We start from the raw sequence: 27917 nt of genomic DNA, 5'->3' as shown, positions 1-27917 counted from the left end.
AAAGCGGAAGACAGTTTCATGAGTTAGAGCATGTCTCAAAAGAGAGGGGTGAAGTAGGCACTTTACAGCTGCTGCCACATGCAACATGGTTGACTTACCCAGGCACAACGCAGACAGTAATAATTGGTCAGCTTGGCTATTGCTTTGCAATAACTACTTATGCTCAGCCAGTAATGATATTTATTTAAGATTCCTATGAACTATTACAATTTAAAAACCATATTTAGAATGCTGTTTCTGTCATACGTACTGCTTCCAGATTCAGTGGGCAACTATTGCCTTCTTGATCCAAGAAACAAAACTGGGAATTCGGACAAAGACAGGCTTTGATGGCTGGGTACAGTCCAGTCCCCAAGAAGTGAGGCCATATTGGACAAATCTGTCCTTATCTTGGCAGACCAGAGGTCCTCCAACTTCAGCCTAGGTAGGACAAGAGAGAACAAGGTGACTCTTTTAGTGATGGAGACACTACACATGCAAACAGCAAAATACTGGCAGGAATAATACTGTTTTAACTCTGAAGGCCTCAAAATATGACTGAGGCAAGGGTTGTACAGAGAGGGAGAGTGTTTTATTACTCTTGTTGGAGTAAAAAAATCACAGAGAAAAAGAGTTGTTTCCAAGCATCCAGGTCATTCCTCTGGTCTGAAGGAGAGACCCGACCACCAATCACGGATATGGGAACATCCCCAGATCACCGTGAAGCCAATTACACACAAAAAAAGGAAGTTTCTCAGTTTTCCACATCCTCTCACCTACTTGATCCTGGACAAAATTAATATAATTGTTATAATGATGTTTCTTAAAATCCAGGCATGGCAGGAGATAGACCTATGCCCAGTGATTTGTGTGCCTGTCAATGAATACACTGTCCACACTCTCAAACACATCATTTCCATCTGCAGTTGTGAACACCTGCTCAGACAGACCAGAATTTGCTTTTTGACTCTGTCCCCAAGTAGCTAACAGCTTTTTATTGAGAAGCTCCCAACACAATGCCCTCCATTAAGAAAACCACATTTTAAGTTTTTTCATATACTTGTGAAAATTAGAAAACTGGAAGCACTTCAAGCTTTATTTAATCAAGAGGTGAAATAAAGACGTGGTACAACTCCAGGCTGCACCAGAAACAGTCACTAGTTTCCCCTCTGTCTCTAGGAACAAAGGAAAGTCCAGGAAGTGTACCAGAGGCTTTATTTCAGGTGAGATGGGGTCGTCACAATAGTAGGCTATTATGAGTGGGATATGTCAGCATGCAGTTCTGAAAGGAAGGCGAAATTACCCTCCACAATTTCCCTGCTATTCTGCCTGACTGTGTGAGTGAAGAAAAAATGGTATGTATGTGTCTCAGTTCTTGTGCTCCATGCAGAAGCCTTGAATTGCTGAAGCTGTTTTTTCTGAGCCTTGAAGGTACACATTATTTATTTTGACCTGCTTACACGCAAAGCCATATTATTCTTACCTCGCAGTTTTCTATGCCTCCAAAAGTAAATCCACCACAAAATTCATGATTTTTGACACTTCCATTCAGAAATTCAGGGCGATTACATATTCTGTTCTCAAGCACCGGGAACTCAACGTCTTTTAATCTGTTGTCTGTATCAGTACCTTGGTGAACAACCAAGAAAATATAACAGTTATAGGTAGTAACTTAGGCATGGGGCTCCAGCGAAGCCTCAGTAATGAAAAGACTGGGATCCATACTCTCTGAGCTCCTTGTAGGACCTTATTAAAACTTTCAAATTTTGTACTTGGATCATATCTACCCTCAACAAGTAGAGGTTATTCTTCTTTGCAAAGTGTTACAAAATAAATAAAACCAGATTATTAGTATTCTGAGACATTGTGTCAGTTAGTAAGTTTTCATTATGGTGCGGTAGGAATGGCTTGTTTCTGGGGGGGGGGAATGTTAGCCTGGATTTACTTTACATTAATTTGAACTCTTTGAAGCCTAAAGATAGTGTTTTCCAGACAAGGAAGATGCTCCTGAAGTCAAGGTTGAATTTTCCCAAAATATAGTTTATTTAAATATGGAGCTCTGGCTCTCTTCCCTTCCCTGCCAATTTCATTAACTGGTTGCATGACATGACACGGCAGGACACTCTTTCCCACTGCTTAAAGGCAACAATGATCTGTTGATTTCTCCATCCTAATGTATTTCCAGAGGAAATCTGGCCTGTACTTTTTACTTTTTTTTTTTTTTTTTTTTTTTTTTTTGAGGCTGTGATCGCTAGAACATAGGAAACAGCTGCCACCGTGTGGCAAGCTGAACAGAAAAATGCAAGGTAAGCGCATTGGAAATGTTGGAGAAAAGTGTTTCTTGATAATGTTGATGAGTTACACTAATAAGTAGAGTGATTGTTCTTAAGCATTATTTTCATAGCATCAATTTTTTAGTTAAATGGCATAAGAATGGGAAAAAGAGACTGCAATCTATGTGGAAGGTTTTTACGGTGAAACTCAGGGACAGGGACATGTTCTTTTTTTTTTCAGTTCTGTGTATGCCCACACAAAGAGGAATCGATTGACTTCATTTTATAGCTGGAGTATTAATAAAGCGCTATTTGGCAAAGGAAGTGGGAAGGCCATCCCTTGCATGTAGCTCAGCAACGCCAAACATGTATGCGGCAGCTGGGACTGAATGAGGGCAGATGCCAGGATCACTGCAGGAAGCCACGGGGATAAGGAATTCTCAGCCCTCAGCACAGATGGAGTGAGAGGTGGGCAGCAGAAAATCACATACATGGGTTTTTAATGCTAGACTGTGAATAAAATTCAGATAAGGAGTTTATTGACATTAAAATCCTTCAGCTTGAACTCATTTTGCCTGTGCCCCAAAGGTGGCTGGATCTGAGCAGCTCTGACTCAAAGGCACCATGATTTCCAGGATGCTATCTTATCTCAGGTACAAGGTCTTAAGGCTAGTGCTTGCCCGTATATCCTATCTGTCTGGAGTGAATGTAGGTCCCTGCAGAAGCCTATGCAAAAAGTAATCTTTAGCCTACAGCAAGGCAAGTGGAAGCTTCATTTGGATGTTAAAAAAAAATCATACCTCAAAGTCAAAATTAAAGGCAAGGGCATTATCTGAGTATTGTCCTTATTTGTGCAAATACAGTGTATACCTAAGCTGAAGAAAGACCAAAATAGACAGAGATAAAAGGTGGTAAAGTCCTAAGTCTAATTCTCCTCTCTCCTTTCACTTGTTTTATGAATTCACTTTATGAGAGCCATGAGGGGGCGAAAATGAAGCTCTGAGAGAAAGAAATATTAATAATAATGATGCCTGGTGACCTCTGACTTAGTTAAATCTTAAGTAAAATGTGTTTTTCAGGTCCCATGAGTGCATTTCTTTTGGGATAGGATTTGAAAACCTTCCTAAGTTTTCAACTGCACGGAATATGCTTTACCTGTTGTTTTTCCCCAGGCAGTTAGAAAACATACTGCGTTTCTTTCTACCATCAGACTGTTTTCAGGCAAACAAACTGGTTTTACACGGTCAGTAATTGTTACAGGACTGGAAAACAAACAAAGAATAATTAAAACATCCTTAGAAAAAATATCATTAACTTGTTCAGTCTTCATACTCAGAAGGCTCTGCACGGAAATGGCGTGTGGAAAGGTGGAGAAAGTGATGGTGCCTTGAAACTGTATAGACTGTTGTAAGATGGTGTCTGGTCACTTAGTAAAAAAAAGAGGTTGCTTACAGCAATTGAAAGTCTCTGGGATATATTTGTGGGCACAATCACAGTGTGAGTGTGTTTGGAGCACAGTGCTAGAGCACTGATCTCTGGTTACCCTGGCAGTCTGTATAAGAACATGCACAAGCCCAAGCCCAGCCCTAGCAACCCTTGCAGGCGGTGTGAGCCCGACTTTTCTCAGATCCTCCCTGCCTCAGACTTTGTGGACATTTCCAGAGACTTCACAGGAGGGCAGAAGGATGGATCAATGGGTAAATAAGCAGACACAGCTGACATTGTGGAAAATTCCTTTCTCCTCTGGTTACTGGGTGATATAATTGTGGGTGACATCATGCAGTACCTTGCACATTGCTAAGTCTAGCACCTCAATAAAGTAAATAACAAAATAAAACTCTTTCTTATCACAACATTGTGCCTGGAGGCTTCATCACTGGAATAAAGCTCGACATGGAGTGGACAGGGCCCTGGGAAGCAGTTCTGCAGAAGATGAAAATGCATAGGGAGGTGTTTGTTTTGGACTGTCTGATTCTTTATGGTCTTTCAGATGTAGCCATGAGCCCCAAGAAAATTCAAGGAATGAGAGACTAAGGAAAACTAACTCCGACCCATCTTAAAATAAAGATCTCTCCAACACAAAAATCTGAATGAAACATGAACGCAGCAGTCCAGGAGGGTAGGAGATGCTAACCAGCTCCTGTGCTGAAGCTACAGTTGTGCCTCATGACGTCATCATCATCATTTTGAACTCTATCCTCCAGCCCTCTGAAGTCAAAGATGGTGATCTCAAATCTCCACTCTCACATGGTTCCATGAAATGCCAGGCACTGCTAGGGAAACTGAACACTTCTACTTGCTCCATGCAGAAGCTGTGGTGCCTCGTGGGCAAAACTTCAGCTGAGGCTCACAGCCCTCAAAGCTGAGCAGGAAAAGTCTCCAAACAAGATCCTCCAGACACAATTCTGCTTTATTTTGCCTCCACCCTTTCTGCTTCAGTGGAGCTGCTGCTAGCAAGTGGAGAGTGGGAATTCCCCATGACTATACCTCCCATCTTAACTGGTCCTTGCCTTTCCTAAACTGTGTAAGAAGCTCACATGGGTTCTGCCAACAGTGTCATTCAGCAGGAGAGACGCTCAGAGCTCACTCTTGAACCAGATGCCTATGCTAAGACTCACAGGGACTCTCAAATGCTCTCATACCTTCCACAACTGCCCCTGAGAGCTAACTCCACGCTAAGCAAAATTGTGATTTCAGAATAAAGTTGTTAGAGGTGCAAAACTTGGACTGGAATGCTACCTGTTCAACTTCAGCAAAGCAATGTCTGCTCCACTTGGCTCCTTTAATACTTTCTGAACACTTTGGATTTGCAGGGATGGCTCTGCTGCATTGAGATTCTGTATCCCAAGAAATACCCTGTAGGAAGAAGGCTGTGTTGACCTGGAAGAAATGACAGTGGCAAGGTTATACATCCATACATGTAATCAGGAATGTCACTCTTACAAAATTTAGTGATTTTCCTGGAGAACTGCAATTAACAAGGTGGTCAAGCTGCTGCTTCTGACCATAGAAGTTTGATTTGTATGACAGTGAAAAATCCCACGGGCTGTAAATAATGTGGTACCCTCTTGCAGTGTTCACAACTCCTAAAGCCCTAAGGGTCAGCTGCTAGCCACATTTTTTCCAAGTGCAATTAGCACCAGCACACTATTAGCACCCTTTTTGGCATGCTTTGGGGTGGGGGAGAGGGCAGACAAACAGAAGCAACCTCTGTTGTGCTCTGCTGCTGTTTGACTGAGACACGAACAGAAGATGAAAATCAGCTTGCTGGCACGAAAGACAGGAAATAAGAAGTAAAGAAAGAGCCTTGTTGATGTTGATTTTCTTACACAGATTTAGGAAATGCCTGTCACTTGTTCTAGCGGATACTCACTCTTGCAAGCACTGGGCTGCAGTAAGAACCCACTGTGGATGGATCAGAGTGCCAGCACAATGGTGCACGCTGGTACTGGAATAGAGAAGACAACCACATTCCTTTAAGACTGCACAGTCAATTCTCCACCATCTATGCTGTGCACAATGGGAAATAATAGCAAACAAGCAATATACTCCTTATTCAAACTTTTTATCAGTCATAGCTTGACTTTGCCAATGGCAAGAGAAATCAAATGCAGATTTAAAGGATAAGCTTTATTTGCTCCAGAACATGAGAGACATGGAAATTTTACACTTAGGTGAAATTTTTGCAACAGGGCAGTTTTGCTTTCAGGAATTTAATAAAAATAATTATATTTCCTAACAATTTTTCTTGGGATGTAATGGGTTTGCCCTGATAAGCAATTAATAAAAGGATACATCCTTCTGATTTGTGGACCAAAATCCATTCATATACATTGGAGGTTGTTGGCTATGTTCCTAGGCTTAAATCCCCCAATGCAAAATGCAGTTAACTGTCATTATCCTCAGTGGGAATTATTCCTTCTCCATTTCAGTAAATAAAGGGATACTTAATGTCTGCAGTTCAAGTTTGCCATCTAGAGATTCAAGAGAAAGTGAGGAGTTTGGGACTAATGACCCAATAAGTAGTTCTCTGTGAACATTATGATTACAAAAAAAAAAAATACATGCTAAGGTATTTTATACAGAAACCAAGGCCAGTCTCCAGAAGCATATGCATTGTTTCCTGTCAGTCTCTTTCTAAAACCTGTTCCCTGTTAAACCCTGTGCTCACGGATCATGATACAATCAGGAATACCAGTACCTCGTCCTGAGACTGACGTGCCAAGGCCAAGACCCTGGGGATGCCGCACACATGCTATATTGCCCACAGGTTTGCTCACTCCTCGTTAGGACTTTTCCACAGCCATGCTCAGAAGAAGCTACAGAATAAGAAAAGCTACAATGGAGAATTTTAAAACAGTTCTGTAATGCCATCCACAGTGCAATCAGATGAAAAGAGAAGAGTGTAAGAGATTTTTTAATCTTCATTAGGCTTTCACTCTTTATGTTGGTTAATAAAAACTACGGGTAAAGAAACAACCAGAACCTTTAGACTCTATTATATCATCATTACCTTGAGCATTTAAACCTGGGGCTAATATATCACATTTGACATGATAAAACATTAATTTACCCAGAAAAAAAAATTGTTAACTATGTCAAATATTTGGATGTAGTCAGACAATATAAGTAAAACTACAATGACCCTCATCCCCAAAAGAAAATCTGTAGGGAATTTGGAGGGAAAAGAGAGCTAAAGAAAGCTGAAGAAGCTGAAGGGAAAAGAGAGCTAAAGAAAATGGAAGAGTTTATTGCCTCGACAATAATAACAGTGTCTAAATTCTTTAAAACATTGATTTCTACACTTTGGTTGAGTTCAAATCAATCCCTAGATTATAAATAAAATTGAGCCACTGACACTTTTTAATGAAATATTTAAATTTTGCCCTCATACTGCTCACTCTTCTTTCTTGTTAATCCGAATCTCTCCAAAATTTTTTAAATGGATTGGGCTTGGGTGCTCAGTAAGGACCCAAGTAACTCTTTCCAGGGATGCATGTGATGAGATAGATGTTAAATTTGTTAGTTACAGTATGAGACAATTAATAAAGTAATCAAAGGCAAGAGGCTGTAAGGTTCTTCTACACCTTGATTAAAATATCTAGTATTAAAAGGCTGTTTCGAAAGGAGATAAGATCTCAAACTGAAGGTCCACTACAGCCGTTCCAAGGAGCAGGTTTTTACAGCTGTGGTATATATATTGTTTGCATAGCATTCCTTATTCTTTTTGCCTGTGCAGCTCTTAGGTCTGGTTGACAAAGTTACTGTGTACAATCAATGAATTGCTCCTTAGAAGAACGCATTAGATAGCCAGCATGAAGAAATATCACACACTCCTGAGAAAGTGACTACTCTTCACTATTTTGTATTGCTATATTGTCCAACAGAGCAGAGTCCTGGCCTCTAGATACTCTATAGTAAAAATAATACAGGAGATGAAGAAGAAATAGACTTCCTGTATCCCTAGCAGATAGATTTAAAAAAATATATATATAGAAAATGCAAGCAAGGAAGAGAAGAGCAAAGCAAATGAGATGACTGCCAGCTGTGCCAAGCCACACGCCCAGTACATTACAGCGGTTATTGATGTCCACTGCCAGGGCATCACATAAGGTAAAACCTCTTTTGCTGACGAATTTTTCAGCAAACATTGTACCTGCTCAGTGTACTGATTACTGTCCCAAAATAGATGTAAATAATTAAGGAAATGTGCATAAAGTAACCAGGAGCAAATTCACTCTCTATCCCAAAAGAAAGGCAAAATATCTAGAGACAGATTATTTTAACATCCAGATCAGAGTAAAAATTAAGCCAGCAGAGGATGAAAAGGGTTTCAAAAGTTGTCCTCTCTGGTGCTCCCAACTAACAGGGAAAGTGTATAAGCAGATTCTCGAGGCATTAGTCTGCCACAAATTCCATGGAAAGACTGGCATGATTGCCAAGGAATTCCTCTCTTGTGTTTGAGAAGCCCAGGGCGAGAATACCTCTCTTCACAGCTTTGCTGGATATTTCAGATTCAGCCAGCAACTCTTGAGTGTTTAGCTTCGCTGATGACAAAGAGCACACAGATTGTGTCAACCTTACATACAGACCTGAATTTAAATCTAAAGCTACTGCCTACTGCGGTTTTTATGGTTGGATTGAAAACATTTTGTAACTGTCATAACAAGTTGTAGAAAGGGAGGACAGAAAAGTCTTTAAGGATAATTACAGCAGCGTGGGATTTCACAGTACTCCCATTTTTTTTCTGGGTCTGTTGTGAAGCACCAAACACCATTTACATCTCCATCAGGATTCCTGCAATACTGTAATAATTAAAAAGATAGAGAATGAAGACTCTAAATGTTAGCCACAGAATGAAGTCTATGAGTGCATGTTTTTAAAAAAAAGTGTTAAACTAAAACGTTGAATTATTTCCCCCAACTACTTTTCCACAGGATGTTAAATGCTTTCTATTTCTTCTGATTGCAAAGTTCTTTCTTTCCTGTATCTCAAAACCATTAGGTGAAATTAGAAAAATATTATAAAATTGCTGTAATTTTCTTCATCCACCAAGAGTCACCCTAGCTCTAGTGCTTTTTAAGGCCTCATGAGAAGTAAAGTTTAACATAGGATGCCAAAGTGCTTTGCACTAAAACATTTATTGTTGGCCTAATCCTTCTTCCTCTGAAGTCAGTGAAAGCAAATTAGGTCACCTCTGTGAATTTGCCAGAAGCGTTCTTAGTTCGTGATAAACAGCAAAGACATTGCTTTGGGGTTTGCAGAAATCAAGGAAGTCCTGTATGATTTCTTTTGTGCTGCTTGCCTGTCAGCATCAACCTCACTGTGTACCTCTGTGCTTGAAGTACCAACATCCTAGGTAATATAAAATGCATCCTTCCCTCTTCTACACTATTATAGGTCTGGACTATCAGACTTCCAGATATGTTTAACCTGGTCTATAAGGACTGAACAGGAAGGGTTTACTGGGGGCTCATGGAGAACAGAGACAATGTTCAACGACACCAATGGCATTAGCAATTGTTTACATTTTTATCCAGGCCTGCTCTTGGATGAGTCACAGGAGTGAAATATTTGTGGCTATGAGGTTTCTGAGAACTCCAGTCTTGACAAGTCCTGCCCCTTGCAGTTTTTGCTACTGTGCCACGATAGTCTTTACCATTACCGTTAATGCAGTCTGTGAAAAAAAAGAGAAAAAGGAAATTATTGTTCTGTATGTGGTGGTGGTAAACAGAAACAAGCCAGGTTAAGTACATTTAGGACTTGCACACTCTCTAGTATCTATAGCAGAAAGAAAGACAAAAACGTTCACTGTGATGTGATCTCTTAGTTTGTCAAGATGGATGTCTTCCTGGATGTACAGAGTAACTGAACTGGAAAAAATTTCGAGAAACTTCAGGCTAAACATTTTGTATAACATATTGCAAATATCTGAAAAGACTCCAAGATTCTTGCTAAGTTCGTATCAGTAAACACCTTCCATGAGAGAAGCATATTTCAGAGTTGGCAGCCCATTAGACTGAAAGAGCAACTTTAGCTTCCAAGGACACTGCTTCAGGTACTTTCTTCTGCTGCATGTGAGTAAGAGTACACAGCTCCATTTAGGAACGTACCCAACCCTGCCACCTTCCTTTGCAAAGTAAATAATCTGTGTAAAGCTCTACTATACATTCAGAAAAGTCACACCACTTTGACCAATGAATATTAATTACGGAAGTAATTAAGCGGATCAGAGCAGAAACTTGTTTCTCTTGGTGCAGACATTTGGCAAAACATGGTTGTCTATGAACAATATAAGCAGCTAAGGTCAACCTCCCGAAAACATAAAGCACAGCACAAGCAAAATTCCGATAACAACATTCACTGTGATTGTCTTTCAATAGCATACTGCTACAGAAACACTAGAAACTTTGTCTGTTTTCCTCTCATTCCCCTAAATGAAAAAGATATTCTACAGAAGGCACTGTAAAATGATATAGGCTACAGGATATGAACTGACTAAAGAGTACTTGCTGCAAAAGTCAACAGTACAGATCCAAAAGTTGAAGGAGGGATGTGACTGTTTTGTTGCAGTCCTACTCAAGAATAATTTTGAGAGATTGCTATTTACTTAATCCACAGACTCTACAGGAGGTGACACTTCTAGTCAGCTGTTACCAGATGCGGTGGGTGTAGTTGGGCCAACATTTTGTGCCATCGTTGCAGGAGGGTCATTTGGTGCGGGCTCTTGTGTATGATCATCACATCTCTTGAGACTGCAGTACTCCCACGTCATGTTGGGGTCAGTGGTGAAACACCACGGGCTGCTATCACCATCTGGGTTTCTACAATAGTTGTCCCTCAAATCCCTGCAAAAATAAGTACAATAGTCCAGCTGCATAAGACTGAAAGTAGTCATAGGAATATCTTGCCAAAAAGATGTGGATCTGTACTAGGTAGAGATAAATATATTTATTAATTGTGTACTTATTGCCAGATACCCTATTGCCCGCAAACACGTTTATGGCTGTGATTTGAATGGAAAGTTGTATTTCATTTGTACATCAGAGTCATGAATATATTTATACATAAGGAAACATAATTCAACTACTGGCTTAAATTCTGGCTGTGATATGTCAATGTGCTGAGTAGCTAAATAAATGCCCAATATGTTAATAATTTAATTTCTAAGCACATATGTATAAGCATACACAATTGTGTGAACGTGTGAATTAGTAATTAATATGCAGGAAGATCCATACTACCGGTGGGCAATTATGCTTTTCCGTAATTTTTATTTTTAAATGTCAAAGGGTTCTTTCTCATATTCAGAACAGTGGCAAATGATCACAGACCTCCCCCAAAAACCTCTTCTACTGAATTCAGTGGGAGCACTCCCATGCCTGTGCTTGCTGAGGCAAGGGGAAGTCGAATTTCTTTCTTTAATGATTTGCAGAGTTGCAGTATTTCCCCATCCTAAATCACAGCACAGTCACAAAACAAAAAAAATTGAAATGTTTTTTTTCTGAATATGCCAGAACACATTAATTCCACACTTTCACAGCTCGATTTCAATTTTTAAAAAATGTTTGTGAAAACCAGCATCCCCTCTGAGGATGCTCAGTATACATCAGTATTTTTGCTGCCAAAATATGACAGAATTTTTTTTTTAAATCGTTTAGGGTGACATCATAAAAAAGGAAACAAAATAGAAAAGTGTCAGCCTTCCTGCTTGTACTTGTAATCCACCAAGCAATGATGGATTTCCTAGCAATTGTTATCTTGTTGCTTTCCTGCCCTTATTAACTGGCACATTAGTAATTATGATTAGCTCTCTAAGTCATCACCGGTTCAGTTTTGTTAGCCTGAAGAAGACAAATCAGGGGGGAAAATCCAGCATATGAAGTTCTAGGTGCCCAATTCCAACTACAACGAACACTTAAATGGTAGTTCCAATCATAATGTATATGATTGTGTGTTTTGCAGCACAAGTGCTGTGTTCTCCCCAGATGAAATAAGTAGAAAGGCCACCACAAAGGTCCCAGATTCATAATCAAAATGCATATTTCAGCAGATGCCCAGACTCCGGATGCAAGTCTCCCAAGGCTGGTTACAGAAGCTCAGATGTAAGAGTAAAGGGAGACAGCTGTATTTTACTCAGAATTTAAATAAGAAGAAAATGCAGTTTTAAAAAATTAGACTAACATAAAATGTTTCTGCATTTTGGAAAAATTCTCTCTTATAAATACATTCCCTGGCAGTGTTTTAAAGCATAGATGTGCAAAGATAACACCATCAACAATGGTCATTGTCAGATAAAGCAAGAAAAGGCAAAATAAACATACGCGTTTGGGAATCTGTCCGGGGTTTTTTCATGCCTGTGTGGGAACATGGAGTTCCAGGCCTGGCATTTCCTTCCTGATACAGTGATGGAAGTTGTGCCACGGTAACTCTGGCCTTTGCCTCGGTAGCACTCCTCTGACAGAGGAACCTGCACAGGCACATCTGCAGCGAACAATAGAAACTGGTCTTTTGCATCACAATTTTATTTTCTTACTGAGTAGGCACAATAAAGCATCAAACCCACAGGCTGACAAAAACAAGTGACTCATTTATACAGACAGCATCATGGCCAGCATGAAAAGCAGAAGAGCATTTCCAAAGGTATTTAGAAAACTTTCACAGATTACCCTCCTATGTCAGATGCCATTCAGTGGAAGGTTCACCCCTCAGTTTCATTTTGGTGTAAAGATCAGAAAGGTCCCATGAAAAATTCTCAAAGATTAGATGCTAGTGATTTTGCCCCTGATATATTTCTAGAATTGACATTATGTTAAACTTTAATCTCTCTATCATCCTTTTGATTGCACTAAGACTTTCTTGTTATTTTTTGTGCATAAATCAATGGATGTTTGAGATGAGATTTTTATTACTTTGGAAGTTCCTGCCCTCTCTTTTGTGGCTACTTTCAAAAAATGTGAATTTCTTTTATTTAGCACTTTTTCATCTCTTTAAACCTGTTTTTCAGTTTTCAGTTAACTTGCTAAAAATGCTCTACCTTTGGGAAAAAAAGGAATATAAAAAAATAAGCCTCTTTCATCCTATAATTCTTCTGTTGGGTCAGCTGGTGATTTACATCCTTCACTGCACTTCCTTAATCATTGAAAATCCAATATTTGGCATCTTTTGTAACATACCAAGCAGAAAAACTGCATTAACAACAGTGACAAAGTAATTGAAAAAAAAGATTTAACACATTTACAATGAGAAACAATAAGTCTCTCACTGTTTTAAAGTCCTGATCTCAAGTACTCTCCACTACTCATACCAGCAATCTCTTGTTCTGTCCCATCACAGTGGGGAATTGCACAATACTCCCACCGAACGCTGCTGTTGATGGTGTAGCACCAAGGCCTCTTCTCTCCATCAGGGTTTCTACAGTAGTTTTCCTCTAAGCCCCTGAAACAGAAACACTGACTTTAAATTACTCATAGAAATCAAGAAGAGTTGTGTGCAAGACTATTAACAACTACTGCATGCAGAACTCAACTCAGTGGTTACATTTGTTCTTTTTGGAGATTAATTACATCATGGACCACTATTTTGGGACTGATCAACAGCCTTTGAATTTCCAGTCTAGATGCTGATGATACGTGAAGAACTTTTCCAATGCTTACACTTTCTCCTCTTGTTTTTGAGGCCAGTAAAAGCTGACTTCAAAACATAAACCATTGGTGTACCTGACCGTTACGGTAAGAACCAGGCGAGGCTGGATGTCACAAACTGATCCTGGAAGCACATGCATATATGAGCACCAGTGCACACTGCTGTCTGCTCTGTGATGATGGAGATGGTCTCACACGCCCAGGAAAACTTGCAGGATCCATTTCACAACCCACAGGATCGAAATACAGAGCTAAAAGCCTGGTCAGTCCCAGCTACCCTTGCCCATTGATAATGTTCTGCAAATCCAGCTCCTCTGATCTTGGAGCACGAGGATGAATTAGAGTATCTTGGACTTTGGAGTATTGTTCTTTGGAAGAGTAACACATTGAGAGTGTGCCAAAACTCAGCCAGGGGATTTTTAACATCAAAGTAGTAAATACTTATAATTCTGCAGTGGGGTGTGGAGGAGACAGATGACACAAGTACCTGAGAATAAAGTAGGTGGTAAAAAAAAAAAGGAATGCTGAAAAAAATTAAGAGCTGCAGAAAACCTGTGCCACTCTTGCCTCTGCATCTGGATCTATAAGGAATAACGATGTTCTTTGGCATTTGTTAAAATGACGAGGCTCAGCATACTTGCAGGGATATCTGTCAGGAATCCAGCCATGTTTGTGAGGAAACTGTGTGTTCCAGTGTTGGCAGGTATTTCCCGATTCGGTGATGGCTATCCTGCCTCGATAGTCTTCTCCTTTCCCTGAAAGACACTGGGAGCCCAGGCCAGAGACTGGTGGGTGTGTAGCTGTAACAGGATTTTTAAAATGTGAAGAAAAGAAAAGAAAAGGAAAAGAAAAGAAAAGGAAAAGAAAAGAAAAGGAAAAAAAAGAAAAGAAAAGAAAAGAAAAGAAAAGAAAAGAAAAGAAAAGAAAAGAAAAGAAAAGAAAAGAAAAGAAAAGAAAAAAGAAAAGAAAAGAAAAGAAAAGAAAAGAAAAAAGAAAAAGAAAAAAGAAAAGAGAAAAGAAAAGAAAAGAAAAGAAAAGAAAAGAAAAGAAAAGAAAAGAAAAGAAAAGAAAAAAAAGAAAACAAAAGAAAAGAAAAAAGAAAAGAAAAGAAAAAAGAAAAAAGAAAAGAAAAGAAAAGAAAAGAAAAAAGAAAAGAAAAGAAAAGAAAAGACACAGCTAGACAGTGCTTTCAAAGATATTTAAACCTCCCTCTGTTTTCTGTAATGTGAAACATGCATTTTTTTCTTTCAGCAGAAGTGACATTTGTCAAAAGCCACGGCAAACCCAAAGCATACATTTTCACAAGCGGTCAGGCTGCCAGATAGGTGTCCTACGTCTGCCCTTTTACAGCAGTCAGTAAATAGCTTTGCTGAGTCAAGCCAGACTTTGTGCCTGCAGTCCCTTGAGAGCAGAGCTGAGAAAGCTGTAAGTAGTCCTGTACAGTCTTGTAAAAACAAGTGGGATGAAGGCAGCACATTAATATCATAGGCATGGGTACGGTGGAAGAGCAGAGAGGATAAGGGCCAAGAAGAAATAGTGAGAGAAAGCAAAACAGCCTTCAGAGCTGAGCCTCTGGTGTCAGTGAATTGGGAAAGTGGGGCAGGAGGAGGAGTGAAAGAAAGTTAATTGGTCTGGCATGTGGGGAACAGCAAAGAAAGGAGAAGTAACATCAGAGGCACAGAAGCTGCAGAGCGCAGAGAGAAAATGAATCTCCAGTGCATACATATTATATATACTTTGTATATGGAATTTCTCATGGAGTCAAGTATGAAGTTAAAAGTTTAGTCTGTTCCTTAAGCTTTCTTAAAGTTTTAAGCACAAAATAGAGATGCTATGGTAACTTTCACATTTTACATTATCATGCAGAAGTCTATAAATAGTCATTCTTCCCTCTGTAATTGAGCATGCTGAGGCGAACTATATCTAGCAAACACACGCTCCTGCTTAGAGCACTGACAAGTGCAGATGTGTAAGAAAGCAAGCTCTAGAGACGAAAACACAAAAACTTTTCTCAAAATGCAGTCTAGTTCTATAATGGCAAGGCTAATCTATTAGCATTTCTCTGTAGCTATTCAGTACTTTGGAAACGTCTGGATTTAGTGTGCTCAGCTTAATGGGTTAAGCTAGCTCACCAATAAGCCCGTTTTTTCTCTCAAGGCCTGAACTTGTTTCTCAGGATTTATCCCTTGCTAGAAAAAAAAAGGCAGTGCTGGTCAGATCTGGGCAAAATATCACAGTATGGGCATGGTGGTTGAGGTGTTTTCTTTGAGTTAGCAGGTCGGCTGAAAACTACCACCTGATTTAACCTGACTGGCCTGCCTCTCGGGTAAAATGATAAGTAATGTGGCTGAAGATAAATTAGGATTTCCATAACATCTCTGGCATTATTGCACTTTGTGACACTTGCATTCTCACTGACGTTACATGATTTTATGTAACAGAAATTTAGTGAGTGATTCTGTTTATTAATGTGCACTTTCCCTGGTTCACAATGATTTCCTCAGGTTACTGAGAACTGTGATTACTTGTCTTTCCTCTCTCTGCATCATTTTACCGAGATGAGCCTACCCTCTGGAGTGACTTCAGGAAATCAGACTCACTACAACGAGGAATGTTGCAATATTCCCAGCGTTTAGTAGGGCTGGTAGTGAAACACCAGGGTCGAAGTTCGCCATCAGGATTACGGCAATAATTCTTCTTCAGATCCTTCTCTGGAAAGCTGCACATTGAAAATGAAAGAGAAGCTTGTGATTCAGCTATGGCGGGCTGTAGCAATCAGGCTGTCTGCAGGCAGGGTCTCCCAGGCACTGTGGGAATGAATTCAGCCCTGAGTTTGACTCACTGTTTCAGGGTAAATCCATGCAGGTGAGGCTCTTGGGCATCCCAGTGCTGGCACTCAAGCCCAGACTCTGTCCTGGAAGCTTCTCCGTGGTAGTCTTCACCATTACACTGCATGCACTCCGCTGTAGGTCCTAGGTAGAATTAAAAGAAAGCAAGGTTTGCACCAGCCTGTGATCTATTAATGGAAGGCTACACTGAAAGGAAAACAGAAAGAAGACAAATTTCTTGCTCTTTTAGAGGGGTTTGCTCCAGCTAATGATGAAAGGAATCCAATAGATCATGCATTACAACCTAGCCAAATGAATCAAGATTTAGGGATACACATCATTCGGAGTGAGAACTTTGTCGCATATCTGTGTGTACTGATAGTAATGGAAGTTCTGTATGTAACACAGCAGTTGGGTCAATCTTTACTGTTGTTAAAATTAAATACATTGCTAGGGAAAAGAGCAGGACAATATCAGGAAATGATTAAAAATTTTCAATTCCTCCATATTTACAAAATTATTTTGTTAACTGGAGCCAATAGGGAAGGCAACCTTTGTGTTGGTAACTTCTTAAGTTGCAGCTTGATCTAAATTAACATTTGAAACCAATCCTCAATAATAAAGCAAGAGCAAATAGCAGGAATAATATTGCCTACTCAAACACTCCTTCAACACTCCTTCCCTGAAAAGTAAATATACCTTCTCCAGCGTGCGTGACTTGGTCCTCACACTCTGGGATGTTACAGTAATCAAATCTGGTAGCAGGATCTGTTGTGTAACACCAGGGTCCACTTCCATCCCCATCGGGATTTCTGCAGTAGTTTTCCTCCAGTCCTGCATTGGGGTGTTTTTCAGGTGTGTAACTGTAATAGTATTAAAATTCTATTTCAATCCCAGTAATTTAATGGAGCAGAAGGGGAGCATCTGACTTGCTCAGCTAGCTGTGGGCTCTATTCTTTCACAGTAAAAATGACAGAAACAGATTCCCCATTGTAACCCATAAATGAAATCTGAAAAACATTCTGTAACTACCATTATTAGTAGCTTCTGCTTGGTCCCAGTCACCAATGATGAGTGGACTTACAGCCTGTAAGGACTATGACAGTCTCAAAGGATGGTTATCGTCTTTAATATTTGCATCCATCTGATCTAGTCAGCTCACTATGGCCTGTGGCTCTGTTCACAATGCAGATACTTTAGGAGTGCAATATTTCTAGAGACTATTGACCAAACACAACTAGATCCTTTCAAACAAGTGACCCAAGGCTTTTTCCTATAGCAGTCCTACCAGAGAAGACTAAATAGCTTTTAAACAAAAAAAAAATCTAAACAAGCACATGCAAGTTTCATTAGAATAACAAAAAAAAAAAAATTCAACATAAGTCAGAGAAAACAGGCCCTCTGCTTCCACACTTGCTTCAGTGAGCCCAGTGGCAGCCAGCTTTGAGAAAACTCTCCCTGGGCAGGTACCTTGGGCACTTAGATGCCTTGCTGGATGTTCCTTCTTGACTGTCTCTGTACGGCAGGCAGGAGGTCATAGAGCTGGACAGATAGCACAGCTTTTTTTTTTCACGCTTTACACAGAAGAGAGAAATTATGGCCCTAGTGTCACCGATAGCAACATTTTCATCATGTCTTGATAGAAGGAACTTTTCATCTTCTTAAGAGGCCTAGCATTTAGAGACTACTTCTCTAGCTGACAAGGCACCCTTTCCTTACTCAGACCATTGCAGTTCTCTGCCAGTAGAGTCAAAGACAAGAAGACAGATGAAGAGAAAGTTGTCTTAGAAAGTCACCTGACAACTGATTTTGATAACATGGACTGTAAAGTTGCTTATACACCTGAAGCTGGGGAAACTTGGAAAAGATTCAGAACAATATGAAGACAAATACAAGTAAGGCCATACTTTGGATTGTGTGGTGTTTTTTCTGCCCATTTCTGGCACGGAATACCCCTCCGAGTTTTGGCTTCCATTCCTCTGTAGTCCTTCCCAATCCCTCTTTTACATTGTAGAAGGTAAACTGAAATGGAATTGGCATTATTAATTCAATGGTGTTCCAGTGTTGCATCTCTTGAAACTGAGAATCTGCAGATATAACTCTGAAGTTCATCAGTTCACAACGAACCATGTTTTACCCATAGGTTTTGCACCCCTTGTTCATGCAGAGAGATGTGATTCCACAAGGTATATTCAAACAAATTAGTTAGCAACTATTAAACAACCTCAGAGTAAAATTCCTGAAGCATTTTTATAAAGCTAATAAAATCAAGTGAAGAAAACAGATACAACAAGTAAAAATTGGTTTTAACATGTAGAAAAATCATACTTATACTCTCATAGTACTGGAATAAAAAGGAAGGGCTTTCACCAACAGCTGGAGATTCTTTGAAATGCATTGTTCACAAGCACATTTGCAGTACGGGTATCATGCAAGTATCCCTTCAAGTCAGAGGATGTTTAGTTATCAGAATAGGTTTGTCACGTAAGTGGCCCCCACACCTTTGATTCCTCTAGCCTCAGATTCCCAAGTGCTTTCTAGTGGGATTCCAAGGCAGAGAGAATGCAAAGCATGTTGATGATGCTTTTAGGGGCAACAGACACTGAAAAATCTCCAATTATTGTTGGTAGTGACCCTCATTTCCCTTCCAGCAATTTCTTTGCACAAGAAGAATCCCCCTGAGCCCTCAAATCTAAAATAGAGATGTCAGAGCAACAATAGGAGACCAATCTGATAGAAAAGCTGAGCCTTGTTTGGACACCTTGCAATAATAACTGCTGCCACAGTGTGTGACTGAGACTACAAATGTCTGTGCTGTGTGTCTTACCAAAAGGAGCTTTTGTGGGAGCTGCTGCCTGCTTGTCAGGGTGCTACTGGAGCGCCCAAAAGTCTTGTCACTGCTGCTTTAATGCTGATGCTCCAGGAGCAAGTCCCAGCATGACCATCTCTGGTCAATAGCCTTGCCCTTGGACTTTCTGATGTTGCCAGGTTCCTCCTGAATGATTTTAGTCTGTCTAAAGAAAAAAGGTGGACGCATCTGACACCTGGGGAGAGGGGGTGGAGGCTATGTATAGTTGAATCAGGAATGAAGACAAGGAACTAACTTCCCAGTTCAAATGGCACATGGATACCACTATGGATTTAGGTCTTGGTATTTGATCCCTCTTAAACAGCATTTTTAGTAGCATGGCTTCTTTCTGCTTGACTTTCTAAAGTCTATTCTACTTTTCTATCCTGTATAGGATTTTGTTCTGGTGGCCTTTAGCCCCTGATAGACTGTGTTCCTCCAAAGAGGGATAGGATCAGAAACCAAGCTATACGGCGAGACAAAATTAAAGTTTGACTGGGGAAACTGCTCTGTAAAGAAGGAGGAGTCTTTAACCAAATTCTTAAGAAATATTTCAGTCAACAAGTGCCAAAACTTTGATTATTACCCCTACAAGAGGATAAGCATCCCAGTTGGCCACTGAGCTAGTAAAAATGACAAGGTTCTTAAACTCTGCAAGGCCAATTAGACCCAAAGGAAAAGGCATTCTTGGAGGTGCGGGTGGGAAGAAATCTGACTCAACACAATGTAGTGAGTGTAGCCCACAAAAGCTATGTATCTGTGCCTTGTGGATTATTCCCACTATTAACAAGGAGGTTGTAGTCAAAAGAGGATTCCTCATACTGGGTTTTGCCATTAACATAAGAAAAGTAAAAATGTAACTGCTGGGAATATGTTCATGGAGTTTCCTTCATAACTACGGACAGTCTGTATGGCCTGCATTCACATCTCAAGGTGTCTGTGGTGGGGGAAAATGTGAGTGCCCAACATTGTGTGGCCCAGGACAGCCGGACAAACTCTTATACTCACAGGGGGATGAACCTTTTGGTTTTAAAGTAGATGTTTTATACAGATATTTTGAATCCAATCCCAAGGAAAATAAGCTCTGCCATAGACTGATGCCAGAGTAGCTGTTACAAACTCCAAGGTCTAAGTCAGGCATAAGTGAGCTTGTGCACTCTCCATGAACCTAAGGGAGTGGTAGAGTCACAAAATGTCCTCGAGATTGCTTTTTCCAAGCAGAACAGATTCCATCATATTTCAGCAGAAAGGAGTTTTACAGCAGCTATTTCCTGGTGCTGAGGAGCCACAGTGGGGACAGAAAACCTTTCTGAGGCTTAAGGACACTAAATGTCTTTATTTACAAATTCAAGTTCAGGCTAGGTGACACTGGCTGTGATAATTATGTTGCTTCTAGGAAGATAAGTCTCTCTTTTACAATGTACTTTAACAGCCTTATGAGAAACATCTCTGGTTTGAGGTGGATTTGGGCCATTACAGGAACAAAATGCTGTCGTTTGGATTATCCAGAGGCTTCATAAAGATGTTGGCAATAGTACCTGTGAATTTCAGAAGGAACGAGATAGTCTTGTATTCCTGCTAGTGAAAAATAGAGGGAAGATGACTCTACATCTGCTGTCTGAAAAAAAAACAGGCACTGTAAAACTATCATCTGAAAAAAAATGAAAGAACCGATTTTCTGGCTGCTAGAGCTAAAAGCAACACATGATGAAGCAGACTCTTGTGAAGAGATATTACTAAGAAAACAGAGGTAATGTGTTGCATAGCGCCAGCACAGGAGCTGAATGGTATGGCCAAAGGAGTCAATGTGTGTCACAGGTGTCAAAGGTGGGTCTTCTAGAGTGCAGAACATGGCAGGAGATGAAGATGAGGGAGGCAGTCCCCAAATTGCTGCAGATCGTAAGAATGCTGGATGTTGAGCAAATGATGTCTGATAACTCATCAGATGAAAAGAAGAGACTGTGAGGCAGATGTTTTTTTCCCATGCTAGTACCTAGCTGCTGTAAGGTTTGGGTGTATGGGTTAGGTCGTTTCAAAGAACCACCACCATTAGCACAAGATAAAAACAAGGAAAGAGAAAATAGATTCCACATGAAAGAACTGGGCATTCATGACCTACAGTCCAAGCTGTGGCAGTGCTTGATTGCAGCTTTCAGTGGCATTGATAGATGCTAAGTACGAAGGAGACTTGATTTCTGCCTAGTCTGCAGTGGAAGCTGAGAAGACCCAGTGTCTACTTTAAAATGGTCAGAAATGGTCACCCAGTCACGTCAAAGGACTGGTAATGATGAATACATCTGCTCTGACAGCCCACACAGTGATGCAGTGATGGCAGTGAGGGCAAGAGAGGTGGCTGCCCGCCGTGCCTAAGTGGGACACGTAGTTTCATCCTGCGGAAGGACAGCAGGTAACCGTGTCTCTGTCCTGGGCCTGACACCCAGATAAGTGCCTCCACACATGGGGGACCCTCGACATGACAGGCACATACAGCCTGATGAGCAAGTTCAGGAAAACTAATGAGAAAATCCACTTGTCATTAGCACAGAAAGAAGACACCAAGAACACATATTGCACCACAGGAACAAAATGTCACTGCCTCATAGGTAGAGGTTAAGCTAGTAGTTACTGAAGATATCTGTTACAAATTGAGTTGCACCTGGTGCCATGAACCTGGCAACCCATTATCCAGTCTAGTAGCAGAAGAATTAGGATAAAGCTGTTTAAATGCTAACATTCTAGTTTTTTGTTATGTTTGGGCCAGATCTCCAGCAGATGTTAATGAATTCATCAGAATTGTATCAGTTTATACTAGCTGGGAATTTGGACATGAACTGCTTTCTATTTAAAACTTTGATAAGGCAAAGGGGACTGGCGCCATAATTATTCATGTAGTTTCAGCTTTCTGTTTATCTTTCAAATGCTTCAGAATTGTAATGACAGTGAAAATAACTGTCTTCTCAAACAAACGGAAATGTTTAGGAACTTTCTTTTTCCCAGAGACTCATTGAAGTTAGGGTTTGTGACTGCATTATTTATGTTCCCACAAAACTTATGAAGATAGTCTAGTTTAAAAAATATTTATTTTGCCAGATATATAGCATCTATTCAAAACTTAGAAAAACATTAATTAGTTAATTTCAAAAATAATCTTAAAACCAAGCCACTTATGTGAACCTGGCATACAATAACTAAGCATAAACAAAACAGCTTAATAAACATGAAAACTTGATTATAATTTAAAAACTCCCACAATTACAAGTCAAATTATTTCAGTCAAATAATTCTTGATGGAATTATTACACAGAAAATTAGAGAAGTGGGTAAATAGAAGTAGGTAATCCTGTAGTCTTGAAAATTTGTGTGACCAAGGACTCCACTAGCTCCATGAAGCAGAGGACTGCAAATACTTAAGGGGCAGAGGAATGCATGATTTTTGCTTTGGAGTATGTTTATTCTGCCTGGTCCCAATAATACATGACTAAAGCAGTGAAATATGAATTGAACTATAAGGAGCCTTGATGCGATATGTGAAATTCTCTGGCATTTTTGACCCAGTTCATAATGGGTCCACCACACTGAAATTGCCACCACCTGTAACATTTGCTCCAACACTGCAGCAGAGAACAAAAGGATGCAGTTAAAATAGGTTTAACATGTAAATGTGTAGCATCTTACTATATACGTACTTTTCTTCTCATAAAGAACTGCATCCGTGCTGTTGAACGTCACTGTCATTTTGGCATTTTCAGCTAGTGTTAAACACTGTAGCTTTTTCCTGGTGAATAGGAAGGCCCTGTTGAAATTGAGAAGGAAGCAATATTTTTAATTCAGTTCAAATTATTCAACTAATAACTATTTTTCTATAAAGTATTAATTTACTAGCACTTTCTTGTATCCACTTATGTCTTTCAGATACTGCACTCAGTATTTGAGACACTGAGTAAGAGACTGACATTTTCTACTGCTCTAAGTGGCTGACTTTATCAGGATGTATAACTCCATGAATAAGTTACTGTGTGGGAAGCTAGTTACTGCATTGGCAAAATGTTATCAACAGCATCCTCTCTGCTCAGGTTAGTGCCTTTCCCTACAACGAATTAGAAACATCTCACCCTTCTTTTGTGAAACAAGGCAGCATCCAGTAAAGAGAGGTAAGCAGCTCTTACGGGAACTTTAACATTTACTGTAGAATGAGTAATAACTTGTAAATCCACCCTTTACTTGACCTTGTGGTAATTTATGAGTGGAGATAAGCCACAAACTAAAGGCACAAGCATGGGAGATATTTCTGTAGGGAGAGCTGCAGCAGCATGGGGTTATTGATTCTGAGCAACAGTAGGAAAATATCACCAATATGCAGACACCCACAATGACACAATTTTAACACTGAAACAGGTTGCCAAGAGAGGAGGTGAATGTCCCATCCCTGGAAACACTGAAGGCCAGGCTGGATGAGGCTCTGGGCAACCTGATCTGGTCGGAGATGTCCCTGCTTCTTGCAGGGGGTTGGACTAGATGGCCTTTAAATGTCCCTTCCAACCCAAACCATTCTATGATTCTATGATTCTAAGATTCAACAGAAATTACCTGCAGTTAAAATTTCTTTCTGCTTCACATTTCTCTGCACATTCTTTTTCATTATTTGTCGTGTAAAACTGTTTATTTCGAGTAAGTATCCAAACACCATCTGTTCTTAAATAGTCATCCAGTATATCTCCTTTCACTACAAGGGAAGGAAAAGAATCAGAATTTAAAAATAAGATCTGTGCCTTTGAGTCTCATTTTCTATGTAGCATTCACAGGTGAAGACACCATTTATTTTGTGAAACTCTGGGTAATATATTATAAACTCTGAGGAATTTCTGTCTCCTGACACAACCACAGCTATGTGACTGGAGCATCTCAAAGGATAAAACAGCAGAAGAGAGATGTAGAGAGGCATGTCTGAATGAAGTTATGTATGGTTTGAAGCTGAGAATAAGAAATGTGAAACAAGAGTGAGAGGGACTGGAAAGAGGCACTGGATGGTGTCAAAAAAAACCACCAGTCAGAGAAAGATGAAGAGAAGTGATAGCAATATTAAAGTTTTGGAGAAGTGTGAATTGGGAGGATGTGAGGTTGTGACCTCCCATGGGGATGGTGCAACCACTACAGTTTTACTGATCACTGAATAATTGTTTGTCTTTAGATGTCTTGCCCTGGAGCAAGAAATCTCAATCATAAGATGAATATATAGTCTTTCACAATGGTCACTATTATTTTTATTGTAATGAGTTGAGCAGACTTACTAAAGAATCTGCCGGGTTGCATCTCTGTTGCAACAAATTAACCCAAGATTTTAAATCAGTAAAACAATTAGTATTATTATATTTGAAAACTACACGTGAATAAGATATATATGATGTACCTGCTAATACATTTAACGCTTAGCTCCAAAATGTTGCTCACAATGAAGTTTGCCATCTAATTAATTTTTCTTTATGTCTGTAAAGATTCTATGTTTCTGTTCCTAATTTCCACAAAAGATTGAGCCATATCCAGCAGCAGGTTACGAAGTTACACAGCTGATATGTTTTAATTATTTCACTTTTCAAGCTAGATTATTATTGACAGACACAGGAAATTCATAATCTCATACGGCATTCTCACAGGTAATGTCGTGAATCTTTCCTTTATCCAAACACTTATATCAATTCACTGCAACATCACTCCAGTGTAATTAACTCCCATGACATAAAAGTCATCCATCACCTACCTCCACATGACATATATTCATATAAAATAAAAGGTATTTGGGCCATTAATGAAAGTAAGATGATTAATTGCCTGAGGGCAATCTTCTGTGACTGTTTGCAGAGCTGGTTCAATGCTATAAAATCTGCATGTCTTAAGAAATCCCTGACACTGAGGCCTCCCATATCTGATCTTACTGTTACAGTGGGACTATGTGGAGCACCAACAGCCTCCCGGTTTCTCCAGATGGACTCAGCAAACAAGTGTTTCTTCTCTTGACCTTTTTACTAAGCACTGTTCCAGAATTGCAGAGGACGAGAATAGGAAAATATTACTGTTCAAAATCTGTTGGCTTAAAACTATATGTTTGTCCGAAGACCTCTGCTTTGGATACTATTCCTTTTCAGTGACCATAAAAAAAAAATATTATTTCAGTTGGTTTAAGATTAAACACATGAGATTTTGGATGACATGCATATGCTAAAAGGCAGCACAGATTGGCAGAGGATAAGATAACAGAAAAGAAAATGTGATGTTTGTTGCCTGAAAAACACTGCAAAGTGTAAACTTAAAAAAAAAGAGCACAATAGAAAAGAACACAGATTTTAAAATGTATAAGGAATGTATTATTGTGGCTGAAGTCCAGGTCTTTATAAACTCAAATATGATACATGATAATTGAACAGAATATGCAAATATATGTGAGCAAACCAATTTCTTCTTTTATATATGTATCTTTCCAGACTTGACCAGTACTAATCCAGAAGACATAAAAAATAGATTTAAGGCAGTTTTGTGAACCATCACTTTGGAGCAAGTGACTTAGAGCTGATAACAATGAGCAAATAAAAATAACATTATAATCTGTCTTCTATAACCCAGCACAATCATACAATATGTCCCTCTTATTCTGTCATGTTAAATGTTTGAGCTATTAGAAAATCATAGAAACTGTACAGATATGTTTTTAACAGTACTTTTAAAAAGTCATTTAAGTGCCATACAATGACATGAAAAGTTAAAGTACTAGAAAATATGATATTGGCTTGAAATCTGATTGAAATATATGCTACATGGGGAATATTTATTTACAGACTTTGTAAATACAATGTACAATGAGCTATATTACCTTTAGTGGAACAACTATCTTCTTTTGGAGTTGTAAAATAGAATTCTAGACATATTCCTGAAAAAGTTGATCTGGGTTACTGAAGATTAACTTTCTACCTATTGCTCCCAGGAAAACAAGGCAGAAATTTTTCTTGTGTTTGACAACAGAAAACTTGAAATGGCTGGACTGCAAAGGAGCTTTTTAATTTTAATTTTATGTTAAATAGCTTTTTTATTTTTAATTTTTTTAATTTTTAATTTTTTGTTAAATATTTCCTTTTACAGCTTTAAAACTCCTATCGTAAAGGATGGAAATCAGGATCGCTTTGCTTAGCAGTGGTTGGCAGTAAAAACAGCATTAGGATGTAAAAAAAAGCCTACTGAAATTGAAGATAGCTCTCTCACTGACTGCTGTGGGTTTAATAGTAGGCTTTGGGGCTGCTTTCCAAAGATGCCCCCATTTCTGGCCATCAGGCATATTTGCAGGGAGCCATTAGTTCCCCACAGAGACACCAAAAGCTGTTGCTAACAAAGACGACACTGAGGCAACCACAGCTCTTGCTTTATTCGACAGCAACTCTCACTGGCCAGCAAGACCCAAATCCATCGTCATCCTGGTAAGCAGCAACACAGGGATTTGGGGACCTACCTTCACCAAATGGAGCTTGCAAGCGTTTGGCCCCCATCTCCCCTAGGCAAGAGGAAAGCAAAGGACTCTTACCTGAGCTGAGCAAGAAAAGAAAGAGAAAGGCAGCTTTGCTAATCCTCATTTTGGCCCAGCTGGCGGGTGCTGGAAGTTGTGTGTGTCGGTGCACAAAGTTTTATTGACTCGCACTGGAGTGAGGGAGCATCAAACAAACAGGGCAGGTAGGTTAAGTTAATCATTCTCCCATGCTGTGACCCCCTTTGTGATGGTGTGGCCACTGAAACAACCTTGAATTGGATGGATTACCAAATCAGACTCAATCATTTGTACTGGATGATGGGAAATGTAAAGGCAATGTAATGTTTTGCGGGTCATGTTTTTGTTCTCAGATTGCTTTACCTTACTTTGTAAAGTAAAGATGGGGACTATGGTGGTGGAAAGCATGGGAACCCAGGCACAATCTAATTCTACACAGTCCTGTATATTTGGCTTTAGGTGCCAATGGTATTTCTAGTCACAGACTTGCACTGCTCAGGTTGGAACTGCTTCTGATTTATGCTTTTATGTAAGCCAGTCCCCAAAACCAGACACTGATAATGCTAATTGTGCATCAGAATTTCTTTCAACAATTGTTAGTTTCCTTCCTGGGGGAAAGAAGCTTCCTTTGTTCAGTTGTTTTCCATTTCTGGGTTGGTTTTGTTGTTCATGATTTGGGAGGCAGCATTCATTTTGGTTCAGTGTATAATGTGTCTTTGCCCTCCAGGCAAAGCTCCTGATAATCTCAGGTCTGCCCAGTGCATGCAGGGTGCCACACATTTCAGCATCACCACCTCCATCACCCCCATGGGACTCAGCTAAGGCAAGCTGGCCATTCCCAGCCAGAGTGCCCTCAGGAGCTTCAACTGGTTTAACTGGCGAGTGGGTATAGCCTTCAGCTGGGACTGGTGGGGCAGAGGAGAACAGCAGTTAGGAGCAAGGTGGGAATCCCACATATTCCCCTCTGTGCTGGGAAAATGATGGTGCTAGAATGGCCACATGCAACAGCCACATCCCTGTGAGAATTGATGACCAGACGAGTCACCTGGGGAAAAGTGGTGGTAAAGAGGCACATGCCTCCAGGGCACAGCTGGGAAATGCACCTTGGGCTGGTGGGGAGGCCAAGGGGAGGTGGCCTTTCTGCCTCAGCTCTGAAATACTGCAGAGGGCTCTCAGTAGGGAGCCAGTGTGTAGTCTGCAGTCCGGATGGGCAGAAGAAGCGATGCCAGTAGGAAAAGAGATGATTGGTCTTGGTGTCTGTTTTGTGGTCAGTTGTGTCCATGCACCGTCACATTCACAGCTCATCCACGATCCCACCTC

The 27917-nt window shown here is 40.0% G+C and overlaps 1 protein-coding gene across 1 annotated transcript; it reads right to left on the bottom strand.

Moving 5' to 3' along the window:
* Window positions 1-120: 120 nt before the first annotated feature.
* Window positions 121-26685, bottom strand: LOC104478661 (plasminogen). Its single transcript, XM_010119071.2, has 19 exons — window positions 26637-26685; window positions 23660-23795; window positions 22759-22865; window positions 18132-18246; window positions 16924-17087; window positions 16239-16368; window positions 15997-16115; window positions 14034-14196; window positions 13060-13190; window positions 12077-12236; window positions 10410-10600; window positions 9281-9429; window positions 8464-8557; window positions 6454-6571; window positions 5626-5700; window positions 4992-5132; window positions 3408-3514; window positions 1463-1608; window positions 121-420 (listed from the first exon to the last, which is right to left on the bottom strand). The coding sequence occupies exons 1-19, from the start codon at window positions 26683-26685 to the stop codon at window positions 262-264; spliced, it is 2454 nt and encodes an 817-aa protein (XP_010117373.2). The 3' UTR covers window positions 121-261.
* Between the last annotated feature and the right edge of the window lie 1232 nt (window positions 26686-27917).

Source organism: Chlamydotis macqueenii, chromosome 3, assembly GCF_036417535.1.
Source record: "Chlamydotis macqueenii isolate bChlMac1 chromosome 3, bChlMac1.mat, whole genome shotgun sequence".
NCBI classification, from domain to species: Eukaryota; Metazoa; Chordata; class Aves; order Otidiformes; family Otididae; genus Chlamydotis; species Chlamydotis macqueenii.
The sequence above is the reverse complement of the archived record's forward strand: the minus strand, read 5'-3'. Positions and strand labels throughout refer to the sequence as shown.